Source organism: Capricornis sumatraensis, chromosome 10, assembly GCF_032405125.1.
Source record: "Capricornis sumatraensis isolate serow.1 chromosome 10, serow.2, whole genome shotgun sequence".
NCBI classification, from domain to species: Eukaryota; Metazoa; Chordata; class Mammalia; order Artiodactyla; family Bovidae; genus Capricornis; species Capricornis sumatraensis.
The window spans coordinates 21,070,545-21,085,364 of NC_091078.1; the positions used below are offsets into that span (position 1 = coordinate 21,070,545).

The following is a 14,820-nucleotide window of genomic DNA, read 5'->3' on the forward strand; positions in this document are numbered from 1 at the left end:
GAATAAAGGTTTTTTTTTAAAAAATATTCTGTATTGATGGAAATCTTTTCAAAGAGAGTTTGTGAGTACTTATAAATTACTTGTTAATTAAAAAATGCTATTAGATTCTTTAAAATATTTAATATTAAAAACTTTTAAAACAAGTCCCAATCTCAATTTTCTTTGTTCTATTAGCAGGTTATGGTGACAGGTAAGTGAGCACCCAGGAAGAGGAAACATAACTATAGTTCTTCCTAGGAAATCTGTCTCTTCCTGTTATTACAAGGGTCTCCCAGGACATACTTAAAGGAAGAGAACAGAGATATCAATCTGGGCTTTAAACATACTCATATCTAATACTGTCTTTGATTGTAAAAGTGAAGATTTTTTTTTATGAGAGTTGATTAAGGATGACATGGAGCTGATAAAAATATTTCTCCCACGATTCTTATGACAATATTGAACTGAACTGCTTGAGAATTTAATTCTCAAATGAGGTAATTTGCTTTCATGAATTCGTGCATAGTAAATGTGGAACTTGCTAATAGGTCCTAAGCCTGAAGAACTGGCCCATGTAAAACAGTGGTTAAGTTGATGGGATTTGGGGATTTCCCTGGCAGTTCAGTGGTTAGGACTCCTCACTTTCATTTCTGAGGGCCGTGGTTTGATCCTTAGTTGAGGAACTAAGATCCCACAAGCTGTAGCCAAAAAACAAAAAGAATTACTGGATTTGAATTCCAACTGCTTAGTTAACAGAAAACTCAGCTTTTTTCCCCAGTATCAAGTTAAATGAGTTCAAGGAACTTAACCACTGATGTTTAATTAATAGCTATTAAGTTCTTACTGTGATCAGGCTTTGTGTTAAGTGCTGGAGTTACATTATTCATGAAATGTAAAGATGAGGAAATCTAGGCACATGGAAATTATACAACTTGCCTGCACCGACAGAGCAGAACTGGGATTTAAAACAAAGCAATTAGATAGTCGGACATGACTTAGCGACTAAATAACAACAAAAAGTCAGATACTAAGAGCCACATAACCACTTTTGCATTCTGATGTTGACATTACAATTATAACTGATAAAGCCAAGTCTTGATAATTCATGATAATAAGGATTAGACGGGTGAGTGAAACCCAATAAAAATCATAGATGGCCCTCAAACCTCATTTTAGTTTGGGCGGAAATCTCTGTTTTTTCAATCAATATCTCTAACCAAACTGTTTACTGGTAACAAAATGATCAAGTTTATCCTGTTTTTTCCCCCCTAAATTGTGAAACATTTTTTTCTTTCCAACTTTATGGAGATATAATTGGCATACAGTACTGTAAGTCTGAAATGCAGATTACCACAAGTTTACTGAATATCCATCATCTATATAAATACCAAATTAAGAAATAGAAATTTTTTCCTTGTGATGAGAACTCTTAGGATTTACTCTTTTACACCCTTCATATACTACATATAGTAGTGTTAATTATATGTATCATTTTTTACATTACATCACTAATACTTATTTAACTGGAAATTTGTATCTTTTGACTACCTTTATTTAACCCCTCCATCCCCAGTTGTGAAATTCTTTTTGTGTGTATGTGTGAAATTCTTAATAGAAAAGAAAAGGACGAAAAAAGAAAGAACTTTATAATGGGTAATTTATAAACTGGACAATCATCTTGAATAACAGAGGTGGCTAAACATCCTTTGAAGAACTCAGGTGTGTAAACACACCTTCTATATATTGTTAGGATGGCACCCCACTGCAGTACTTTTGCCTGGAGAATCCCATGGACGGAGGAGCCTGGTGGGCTGCAGTCCATGGGGTCGCTAAGCATCGGACACGACTGAGAGACTTCTCTTTGACTTTTCACTTTCATGCATTGGAGAAGGAAATGGCAACCCACTCCAGTATTCTTGCCTGGAGAATCCCAGGGACGGGGGAGCCTGGTGGCTGCCGTCTATGGGGTCGCACAGAGTCGGACACGACTGAAGCGACTTAGCAGCAGCAGCTGCAGGATAAACCTATATGACCACTTTTAATGTTTAAATTTACTGAACTCATAGGTGTCTTGTGCCATCATCTAAATACAGTAGCAAGTTCAATTGTCATTGCATACTACTATTTGAATAAGAATGTTTATTGGATACGTTCTGAATTTTGTGATTGAGAAAATAATTTCTTCGACTAAAAAGTCAAAATACAAATAAGAATCAAAATAAAAAGGTAGGTGTTCATGGTGGCTTTTTTGGGAAGGACTGACACCCTACTTTTCCCTTTATGCCATTCAAGTTGGATTCCTCATTCATTAATTTCTGTTTTAGGTTGAACAAATTCTTGCAGAATTTAAGGTCAGGGCCCTGGAATGTCACCCTGACAAGCATCCTGAAAATTCCAAAGCTGGTAAGTGTTTAATAATGGTTGCTTTTCATGAAAATGTATAGCATATAGACCTAAAAAGCCAGTGAATAGTAGCTTCATTTTCTTTTATCTATTTATGCTCAAAATTATTCTTTCATTTAATGCCAAAGAGTGTTTTTTGCACTATTGGATGGAGGCTGAAGAGGAAACCGGGTAGGGTCTTTTTTCTAATAGCAGTCACTTAATATTCATTTATCTTTCTGCTATAACGTGCTGCTTCATGGTTTACAATTTGTCCAGTTGGGACTTCCCTAGTGGTCCAGTGGTTAAGACTCGGTGCTTCCAATGCAGAGGGTGTGGGTTTGATCCCTGGTTGGGGAACTAAGATCCTACATGCCTAAATAAATAAATAAAATAACAATAAGAATAAAAGAATTAAAAAAATGTGTCAGTTTTATGCTTCCTTTCACCAATTTTTGAATGTTAACAGTGACTTCCATTTGTAACTAGGTGGTTATCTTAATGAGAACCTTGCTGTGTTTTCTTCTGAATAGGTCTGTATATATTGTATAATAATATATTCATACATTTGCTTTTTCTTTATCATATTTTAAATTTCATGATCATGAATTTATACATAAATGCTTTTGTGTATCTCAGCTGGAAAAAATACAGATAAAACAATAATCCTTTCTTAACCTCTCTCTCTCCTGCTTCTTCTCTATCTTTGTACTTCCGTTTAGAGCCAATTTTCCTGAAAAAGAAGTTCACAGTTGATATCGCTACTTCCCTTTCAGCCAGTTTTCAGTTTATCCCAGTTTGACTTCCTCCTCACCTTTCTAGGAAATGGCACTTGTAATAGTCACTAAGAACTTCTTGGCTGCCAACTCCTTTTAGTCCTTATCTTCCCTGAGCTAGCCTCAGAATTTGGAACTGTTGATCATGCTCATCTTCTTGACACTCCTTTTTCTTAGCTACCAGGATATGCCCTTATGCTTTTCCTCCTACTTCTTGGGCTCCTCTTTCTGTCTCCGTTGTGACTTCTTCCCTTCCGTCCTGAGATTCCCTTCTAAAATCTCTTCTGAGGACTTCCCTGGTGGTCCTGTGGTTAAGACTTGGCTTTCCAGTGCATGGGGTATAGGTTTGAGGCCTGACTGGGGAACTAAGATCCCATATCCCTTGCAGCCAAAAAAAGCAAAAAATAAAACAGAAACAATATTGTAACAAATTTAATACAGACTTTAAAAATGGAACACATAAAAAAATCTTTAAAAAAGTTTAAAACTCTCTTCTGGGCTTACTCCCTACTTTTTCTCTATAATTTTGTTGAAATCTGTGGTTTTCAATCATCAGTTATTTGTTGATGGCTTCCCATTTTATCCTTAACTCAGTTCTCATTCCTCAGTTTCAGACTGTGGCTTTGACTGCTCTTTGAAAATATCCTTTTGAGGACATTTCAATATCTCTCTGTCAAAAACTGGCCTCATTATTCATCCTTCTCTCACCTTTTATGTGCATGCTCAGTCGCTCAGTCGTGTCCATGTATGTACTACCCTACTATTGGTATATGTCTAGTATGTGTATACCTATGATTTTTTTTTTTTTTGCCATGTCTTGGAACATATGGAATCTTCCCTGGGCAGGGATTGAACCCTCACCCCCTGTAGTGGAAGGGTGGAGTCTTAACCACTGGACCATCAGGGAAGTACTATATGTGATTTCTCTATAAGGAAAGTATGATTAAGACCTGTCTGCTGCTGCTGCTGTTTAGTCACTAAGTTGTGTCCAACTCTTTGCAACCCCATGGAGTGTAGCCCGCCAGGCTCCTCTGCCCATGGGATGTCCCAGGCAAGAATACTGGAGTGGATTGCCATTTCCTTCTCCAGGGGATCTTCCTGACCCAGGGACTGAACCTGCATTTTCTGCATTAGCAGGTGGATTCTTTACCCCTGGAGCCATCAGGAAAGCCCATTAAGACTTGTCTTTAACTCCACATTTCACAAATGGTGAAACTCAACTCCTTTTTATTAAAAAAAATTTTCCCTTATTTAAAGCTCTTAATTTTCTCTAGAAATCACTGATCCCTTTGATTGTATAAATGGGTTATTTTCCAATGTATAGAGTCAACTTTTGTTAGATACTTAACTATTACCATTGCACATTTGATTTTTCCCCTTTTTATGAAGACATAACTTACTTAAAGCAAATGTGAAAAAATCATTAAGTATGAACTTGATAGATTTTTTTCTACATATAACCAGTTTAACCACTGCCCAGATGAAGATGTAGAACATTTCTGCCACTCCAGGAAAAGTCCCTTTTCATGTCCCATTCAGTGCCAGCACCCTTTCCCATTGTTGGATCTTTATCATCATTGATTAGTTTTGCCTAGTTTTAAGTTTTATATACCTGGAATCATATGGTATGTACTCTTTTGTGAAGCTTCTTTTGCTTTACCTTGTGTCTGTAATCTTTACACCTTGATTGTGCATGTAACAGTGGTTCATTCTCTGTCATTGCTGGGCCTTGAGGCATAAGCCCCTTCATGTGCACCTCCCCACATCTCCAGTCTCATTTTCTCTTCACCACCACGCTTACAGCCCTACGTTTCAGCCACTCAGCACCACTTTGGCTCCTAGGGACATTCCTGGTGGTCCAGTGGTTAAGAATCTGACTCCTAGTGCAGAGGACATGGGCTTAATCCCTGGTTGGGGAACGAAGATCCCACATACCACAGAACGACTAAGCCCGAGGGCCTCAACTAGAGAGTCTGTGTGCTGCAAACCGAAGAGCCCATGTGTTCTGGAGCCTGCGTACTGCAACTAGAGGGAAGCCCGTGGGTCACAGTGGAGAGCCTGGGTGCTGTAGCTAAGACTCGACTCAGCCAAAAATGAATCTTTAAAAAGTCCCAGCATTTAAGGAATTATTTAAAAGAAGAAGAAAAAAAAACTACCTTGGCTCTTTAATGTGTCCTGATGTCTACTCTCTAGACCTTTATACTTATTGCTTTTTCAGCCTGGAACATTCCTGAGGCCTGCTTACCTCCCTGCCCTGCTTTTGATTGGCTGGGTCATGCTCCCAAGTCAGGTCTCAGCTTGGCCATCACTTCCTCTGGGATTCATGTGTGCCCCAGCTACCCAGAGCCCCCTGTACATATGTCAGGTGGCCAACTGTATATTATATTGTTAGCTTGTTAACTGTTTGCTTAGTACTTATACTGGAGGCTGTGTGAAGCTGGTCTTGCTTATCTAATTCAAAATGGTATGCCTTGCACCCAAAATAGCATGCACAGCACCTGCCATGGAGGACAGCTACTTTGTGCACAAACTTTCTTGAATGAGTGAAAGAATGAATTCATGAACATTTCTGTAGGAGACATATATTAGTTACCCTTCTAGAATTTATATTAAGATAGTATCTTAGCATAAAACTATAAAAATTTGATAAACACTTAAAAAAATCACCACCACAGATTATTCTTTAGCTGGGTTCTCTTCCAGTGAAGCATGGCGTTGAGTTGTTTTTCTGTCCCGGCAAATGATTTCCATTAAGGATACATGATGAATCATTGTGCAGTCATTGCCATTCTAGTTGCCATGGTGATGGGAGTTCCATGTACAGGGACCTGAAGGTTTCCTGTTCAGAGAAACACTGGACTGTGTAAATATTGTTTAAAATGAAAAGATACACAGACACTAATATCTTCCTTTGTTCAGGTTTGCAATAGATAGATGATTCAACCTTTGGATAGAAATTGTTTTCAAACATGTTCAAGCATCTATTTACTTAATTTGGATGAACATGACTTCCTGAACATTTAAGTCATTCTTTACATACTTGCAGAAGGGTTAAGGTTACTGATAAAAATACTTAAAAATGTGAAACAAAAATTCACCCTGATGCTGGTTTTAGCTTGACTGAAATCCAGAATATATTGGACAGATTTTGGAAACACATTTCATTAAGGTAAAAAGCTAAGCCTGTAGAGCAAATGCAGGTAGAAGAAATCAAACTTGTGTAATATGCCTTTTTGGCTTGCTAAATGTAGTCTCAACCATTGCCATTGAAATGACTGGTTTGGTAGTGTGATGGAGTAGTAGACAAGAACACAGGTCTGTCTGTCTGCATTGCTCCTAGCTCCTACTTATGAACTAGTTGATTTGGGGCAACTCTTTAAGCCTCAGCATTCTCCTAGGCAGAATGGGAGACTAATAGCATATTATCACCTCTTCTGTGTCTGTGTGTGCTCAATTGATCAGTTATGTCCGACTCTTCGTGACCCCATTGCCTGTAGCCCGCCAGGCTCCTCTGTCCATGGGATTCTTCAGGCAAGAATCCTGGAGTGGGTTGTTATGCCCTCCTCCAAGGGATCTTCCTGACCCAGGGATCAAACCTGAGTCTCCTGCATCTCCTGCCTTGACAGGCAGATTCTTTACCATTGTGCCACCTGGGAATCTCATGTATCTGCTGTGAGGATTAAATGAGGTATTTTGCATGTGGGAAGAACTCAATGGATGTCGGCAATTATGAGTCAGTGTACTTTTCTTGTTCTATGAAGTACTGCAAGATAAAAATTTAACAAAATGGGACAGTTTTTTTGTAAGTAAATATTAGCCATTTCTCTCATTAAAAAAACCTCTAAATCTAAGGCTTTTTGAGATCCTCATTTTGCAGTGGGTGATGCAGGCAGGACTGGTCATGCTATAGAAATTGAGTCACTGAGATCAAAAGCCGCTGGTTGGTGCTCATGCCAGTCCTGTGTGTATATGTGTGTGTGTGTGTGACACTAATGGTTTCAAGTCAACCCTTTATTAACTTCCCTTTGACCCTGAAGAGATTTCAGACTAACTTAAGGACCTGTGAAATGGTATTTTTGTTATTGATTTACAGGCTTCAGAGACATCTGAATATTTGAAGAAGGGGAACTCTTTGTCTTTTACTAACTGAAATCTTTCAATCTGTCAATGTTTTCCTACTTTGAAAACTCTTTATTGCTTTTTTTCTCTTAGAATAAAAATAACATACGGTATTAAATAATGTTGAAAGTGAAAGTCTGCTCTTATCTCTCTTTGCCAGAGAACCACTGTTAACAGTGGGTATATTTTCCTCCAGATTGTTTTCAAAGCATATCCTGACTTCTTCTCATTATTATTTCTCAAGTAATTTTAAGTGGCCTACAGTTAAAATGTGGCTATTATAATAATATAATTTTTATTGTGAAATATGAATTAAGAGGACCTCTGTATTTTCAAAGCAGATCTGGCGTTAAATTGGAATGTTTCTTAAGTATTCCATCATCATTTGCTCGTATAAGCTTATAAAATGAAATCTCTCTTCCCAGAACTGGTGCATGTTTATCTTGTATGATTCATTTGATTAGATGGTATATTAAAGGACAAATATAAATCCAAGCTCATTTTTATTAAATGTGGTGAAGGTGTGGAACAAAGAAAAGGCCACCTAACAGGAAAGGTAAGGTCTCTTTTGCTTTCTGCTTATCATCTGCTGTTGAGGGATTGACATAAGAATAATTTCTTTCATTCTGGAAACTCTGAAAAATGAGGCCAACAATAGTGTGCAAAGAGAAGGTGAATCGTAGATAAAAATGTAAATTTTTACAACCTCTGCTCTAGTAGTCACTGGTGTGTGCATCCATGGTAATAATTTAATGAGCTTTTTATTTCTGTTGGAAAAAGTGACATCTCGTTTATATCTTGGTACATTTACATTGTCGTCAGCAACAGGAAGGATTACTCACTCGAGCTGGCAGCTATTGCAAGATGTTTTTTATGTGTTTGTTTTCCTTCTCTTTCAATAGCCCCACCTTTAGGATTTTCCTTTTAATCCATCAATTGCTACTACCTCCAGCAGTGATATTAAATATTTAATGATATATTAAGCACCTGTGCTGCTCAGCTTTGGACAGGGTCCAGGAGGAACCCTGCCATGTTGGGCAGTGTCTCTGGTTGCTGAAGGAGTAGTTGAAGTAGTGGTTTTGGGGGATGAGAGCTCAGGAACAGTAGCCCTTTACCAACTGGGGTACAGAAGTATTTCAGTAGTTTCACAATTGGTATGGTGGTACCATCAGTACTGACTGTACATTGTCCTAACATCTTTTGTTTCAGAGGATATTGACTACTTCCCATGAGGTATTTTTAAGCACTGTCAGGATAATTTTAATTATTTTTCCCACTAACACTATTCAAAGGTGCCTAATTCACAAGATGTTTTAAGGATATGTCACTCTTTTGGTGCTTGGAGCTTAGGTAATAGCATTCTATGAACATCTTTATATTCACATTCAGATTGGAAGCATCTGCTCATTCATTCATTGAACAAATATTTTTTGAGCACCTGCTACACCTCTTTAGTACAAGGGAGGCAGCAGATAACAAAACAAAGTCTCTGCCCTCATGGAGTTTGCATTCTCATGGAGGATGATAAACAAATAACTGTACCTAATGTCAGGGGGTAGGTACTGGGGGCTTTCCAGGTGGCACTAGAGGTAAAGGACCCTCCTGCCATTGCAGGTTAGACATAAAAGATGCCGGTTCGATCCCTGGATTGGGAAGATCCCTTGGAGGAGGAAATGGCAACCCACTCCAGTATTCCTGCCTGGAGAATCCCATGGACAAAGGAGCCTGGCAGGCTACAGTCTATAACGTCGCACAAAGTCAGACATGAGTGAAGTGACTTAGCACACACTCAGGTACCATGAAGAAAAGTAAAGCAGAGTAAGGGAGATAAAGGAATGGGGCTGATGGGGTGGGCAGCTATTTTATGTAGAAGGTTGGAGAAAACTCCATCAACAAGACAATACCCAAGCTGACATCTGGAAGAAGTAAGCTGTGTGAGTGCTTAGGGTAAAGTGTTCTTGGCAGAAAGGACAGCAAGTTCCAAGTCCTGGGGCTGCAGTGGGCTTGGTGTACTCAAGGAACATCAGGGCAGCTACTATGGCTGTAGCGAAGGAGATGGGCAAAGTAGGAGGAAATGAAGCTGGAGAAGGAAGAGAAGGGTAGAGAGCAGGCAGAGCATGTCAGACCTAATAGCCACGGTGAGAATTTTCAGTTTAATTCCAACAAAAATGAAAAGTAAAAATGGAAGTGATTTTGAGCAGAGGAGTGATATTATGTGACTTCTTTTACTTTCTTTTTTCTTTAAGATCATTTAAAAATTTTTTAAATTTTATTTATTTATTTGGCTGTGCTGGTTCTTAGATGTGGCACACAGGATCTTTAGTTGCAGCATGTGAACTCTTAGTTCTGGCATGTGGGATCTAGTTCTCTGGTCAGGGAATGATCCCAGCCTCCTCTATTGAGAATGTGGAGTTTTAGCCACAGACCACCAGTGAAGTCCCTCTTCCTTTTTTTTTCTCCCTTTTTTGGCCATGCTGTGTGGCTTGCAGAGTCTTAGTTGAACCCAGGCCCTCAGCTATGAAAGCGTGGAGTCCCAGTCTCCAGACTACCAGGGTATCCCCTATGTAACTTATTTTTGAAAAGACCACTCTGACTGCTGTGTAGAAGATAAAGCAAGGCAAAGGCAAGGAGATGAGCTGAGCAGCTAATATAATCATCCAGCCAAGAGAGGATGGTGGCTTGGACTAGAGTGACGGCAGTGGAGGCAGGGGCAAGAGGTCAAAGCTTGGGTATAGTTTAAAGGTATACTGACTCCACAGATAGAGTCAACAGGGCTTGTTTATGAATTAGAAATGAGATGTGAAAGAAAGAGAAGAGTCAAGGATGACCCCAAGTGTAGAGGAAACTAGTGAAGTATTTCCTGACCCCTCAAGCACAATTAATCTTACTTCTGTATTTCTCTTTAGCACACTGTATTGAAATGATTTATTTATATGTCTTCTTCCTTACTAGACTCTAAGTTTCTCAAGGGCACAACCTGGATCTTAGTGATGAATGATGACATTTTCATTATCCTCAGAGATGAAGGAGAAAGTGGGGATTAGAGGGTAACGTGTACTGCAGGAAAATGGAAGGGGCAGGAGGCAGTCAAGTGCAGTCTGGTGAGCACCAGCTGGAGAGCCTGGCAGGCTTGGATTTGAATTGTGGCTCCATCACTTGTAGCTTAGGACAAGTTACGTTAACCTCATTTAGCTTTAGATCATGTAAAATGTGAACAATACTAATATTAATAACATGCACTTGATAAGGTTGTTGTGAACAAGAAACTATACTCATCCCACCCCCTAGTCACAGAGTAGTCACCAGAGTCCTGGTTTGAGTTCCAAGTCACACAGCAAATTCACACTGGCTATTTATTTTACATATGGTAGTGTGCATGTTTCCACGCTACTCACTCCATTCATCCCACCCTCTCCTTCCCCAACCCCTGACAGTGTCCGTAAGTCTGTTCTCTATGTTTGCATCTCCATTGCTGCTCTGCAAATAGGTTCATTGGTATCATCTTTCTAGATTCCATGCTGCTGCTGCTTGGTCGTGTCCGACTCTGTGTGACCCTATGGACTGCAGCCTGCCAGATTCCTCTGTCCATGGGATTCTCTAGGCAAGAGTACTGGAGTGGGTTGCCATGCCCTCCTCCAGGGAATTGTTCCAGACCCAGGGATTGAACCTGGGTCTCCTGCATTGCAGGGAGATTCTTTACCGCTTTCCAGTATTCTTGCCTGGAAAATTCCATGGACAGAGGAGCCTGGTGGGCTACAGTCTAGGGGGTCACAAAGAGTCAGAGATGACTGAGTGACTGAACACACACACACACACACACACACACACACACACACACACGCAGAAAAGATTGTAACTTATCCAATGTTTGTAAATGTCTATCCCATGAGATAAATTATGTCTGTTGCTCATATCTGCATTGTCAGCACCTGGGATAGCACCTGTCACATCACTGGAGCTCAGTAAAGGGAGTGGATAAACTGTGAGCCAGGTACTTTGCATATATTATCTCACTTGTCCTCATGGTACACTTTATAAATGAGGAAAAGAAAGCTTGATGAAGTGAATTGGCCCAAGGTTACATAGATGGTAAATAACAGACACATATTTCAGTGAGATCAGTTTGACTGGGCATTTAAAATAACTCCTCTGGGGCGTGCTCATTTTTTGATTTGTTTTCCAGTGGAGACTTTTCAGAAACTGCAGAAGGCAAAGGACATTTTGACTAATGAAGCAAGTCGAGCCCGCTATGACCAGTGGCGAAGGAGCCAGATGTCAATGTCATTCCAGCAGTGGGAAGCTTTGAGTGACTCGGTGAAAATGGTAGGTTTCTCTCTGGGATAAAGGGAATTTCTGAAGCTCAGGCTGCCCTGGATTAGACTCACACAGTAGCTTAAAGGGGCTTCCCTGGTGGCTCAGATGGTAAAGAATCCGCCTGCAATGTGGGACACCTGGTTTCGATCCCTGGGTTGGGAAGATCCCCTGGAGGAGGGCATGGCAACCCACTCCAATATTCCTGCTTAGAGACTTCCCATAGACAGAGGAGCCTGGCAGGCTACAGTCCATGGGTCGCAAAGAGTTGGACATGGCTGAGCAACTAAGCACAGCACACAGCCCAGTAGCTTAAAGTGTCGGTGGACAAGAGGAGAGAAAAGACCAAGAAGCTGGTAGAATCTGGATACAATGCAGTATTCACAAAATCTTGTGAAAGGAAATTCAATACATCAGGGTCAGAAGACTCTCCGACTATGCTTTTCAGTCTCTTTGGCTGTTTGTATATGTATATGTAGATTTGTATACATGAATATGTATATACATATGCTTCCTGTTATCATCTATTGTTTGATACATTCTGATAACTGTGCTTCTCAAGTTGCTCATACAACACTGCTGAAGTTTGAACCAATGCAAATTCATATGCTCCATCTTTTTAGTTCATGTGAGCTTGTTCTCTTTTCAAAGCTTAATAAAGTTGATAAAAACAGGACCTGATTAATCAAAGAAATTTGTAAACTATTCCTGTTATTATTTTGGTAAAAGAATTATTGGATAGATGCAGAGAGACTTTTAAAACCATTCTGTTATTTTCTTCCACGCCATTAAAAAAACCAAATATAAAATAATCTCTATAACTTTTATGTTATATATTTATTTTGTCCTTCCATGGACCATTGTAGATTGCAGAGAGAATGTAATTTTAAAGGTTTCTACATTCTTAGTCATGATTTACATGATTTTTTTAATCTGTCTTTTTTTTTTTTTCCCTACAGGGATATTTTTCTATAACATGAGACTTAAAAATGGAGAAGTTACCTTATAAGGAAGTGTTCAGGGACATGTTAGAATAAGTGTATAAAGTGATTCACATCTCTTAAATTCCAGTTCTTCAGGGTTATGTTCAGATTCCTTCTTAATAGTTTTTATTTAAACAAGACTTGATCAAATTGATTTTTCACTGATAAATGACCTGTACCAGTGAGGGAGGGTCTTTGAAGTAATGGGGAAGAACAATGCAAAACTCTCAAAGTATATAGTGAAAGCCACTCTATATAACATGTAAATGGTTTTCTTCATTTCATTTTAGAATGCAGTGTATAGTCATATGATTTGTTTACGGCTGGTTAATTATTTATGAAGGACTAACCATAAGACTGTTGAATATACATACAAAATATCTAGAGAGAATCTTTAAAAAAATAGTGACTTAGCTTCACATACTCAAAAATAGGATTTTTCTTCTACATTTTGTATATCCAAAATTCCTTGTTAACTCTGACTAAACATTGTTCTGCCACCTCTATATAACCATATTTCTATTCTCTTGAGTATTATACACTGTAACTGCTAGTGAATTAGTGACCCTTGCTATTTTAATGCCTTTTGATTTATAGTTAATTTTTCTTGATGATCCACTGAACTGTATTACTTAATTTTAACTGCTAATATCAAGTTAGCTGTGGATTTTTCAAAAACTTTTCTCCAAGTCCCTGTTCTCATTTATATTGCAGATGTCTTTCCATTAAATACTAATGGCCTATCTCCAAACACATCATTTCTGCTTAGAATTTAGTTTAATTATGAAGTGTTTGAGGGCCTACAATAATTACATTTCAGATCTTATGGGCTGCATTATTGGTCTTGTCAGCAATGTTGAACTACTATGCTGGGCTAGCGTTTGGTTCGGGATTTATTTTTATTAGTGGTACAAAAATGATGAAATGCATATCTTTCCACTTTAAATCAGCAGTGATATTTTTCCCTGCACAGTCTTTGTTTGGGCTCAACCATGCTGTTTCTGTATTTCTTCCTCAGTGGACTTTGAAACCCCTATACCAAGTTTCATGTGTTTTGTACCTCACTGGATATACTTTCTTTTTTAAAAAAATTTTTATTTATTTATTTATTTTTGGCTGCACTGGGTCTTTGTTGCTGTGTTGGGCTTTCTCTAGTTGTGGAGCACGGGCTTCGGGGCACACCGGCTTCAGTAGTTGAGGCACATGGGCTCAGTAACTGCGGCACACAGGTTTAGTTGCCATGTAGCACCTGGGATCTTTCTGGACCAGACATTGAACTCATGTCCTCTGCTTTGGCAGGTGGATTCTTGACCACTGCACTGCTAGGGAAGTCCCAGATAGACTTTCCGTAACTTCCTTTCATTCCCTTCTGTTCTAATTCTCATAGTGACTTCTGCATTTGATCCTCACATGCAGAAGCAAGGTTCTCTATAACATTTTAGTTGACGTTTTTTGTGTGTGTGTGTGCATTTTTTGTCCGTCCTTTCACACTCACTACTCTAGAGAAATTAATAACAATTTTCTTACCCAGTATTGTTCAGCACCTATTAGATCACTACCATTGTGTAGATAAATATCATCATTAGGGTATTGGGACTAGATATACTACATACGCCATTCTGACGATAAAATGGTTATAATTCAGGACTTGAAATTTTAGGTGACATTTATCTAAAACACATCTGCATGTTTGCTTGCCCTAAGGACAAATCACAATGCACTTTTGCAGCATCACACAGGTTCCTATCATGAGAATCTCCTAGAGGGAATTCCTCACACAGCTTCAGGGATGATACATTTCTATCATTCAATGGTGATGAAACTCTAATTTGTATTTTTTTCCCCCACAGCAAGTCCTTGTCACTTAACCAGCTATTGATTTTACTTTTTCCTTTTTAGAAGCTCCTCCTGATAGTTTAACTTGTAAAACTTTTGATAAATCAATCACCAAAAGGGAGGGGATATATATGTATGAATGGCTCTTCCATTTTTCTGTACAGTAGAAACTAACACAACATTGTAAGGCAACTATACAACTAAAAAAGAATTCAATCAGGTCAATGAATATGTTGGAAATTTAAGCCTAGATATGTAATATTGGTTTAAAAGAGGGAAATTTAAATCTAGATATGTAATGTTGGTTTTAAAAAAGGGAATATGAAGTGGGGACTTCAGTAACGGTGGCCTTCAGATCTTGGAATAACTTGAAAACAGATACCTTTCCAGCTTAAAGAATCTTAGGGAAATCATTACTGTCTTATTATATGGTT

General features: G+C 38.8%; 1 protein-coding gene across 2 annotated transcripts in view; it reads left to right on the forward strand.

Moving 5' to 3' along the window:
• DNAJC12 (DnaJ heat shock protein family (Hsp40) member C12) overlaps nucleotides 1-14,820 on the forward strand; it is a 61,247-nt gene that overhangs the window by 32,600 nt on the left and 13,827 nt on the right. For both annotated transcript variants that reach the window (XM_068982123.1, XM_068982122.1), the window contains exons 3-4: nucleotides 2,304-2,382; nucleotides 11,440-11,579. In XM_068982123.1, coding sequence (XP_068838224.1) covers nucleotides 2,304-2,382; nucleotides 11,440-11,579 — 219 coding nt within the window. The remainder of the gene's footprint in view (nucleotides 1-2,303; nucleotides 2,383-11,439; nucleotides 11,580-14,820) is intronic.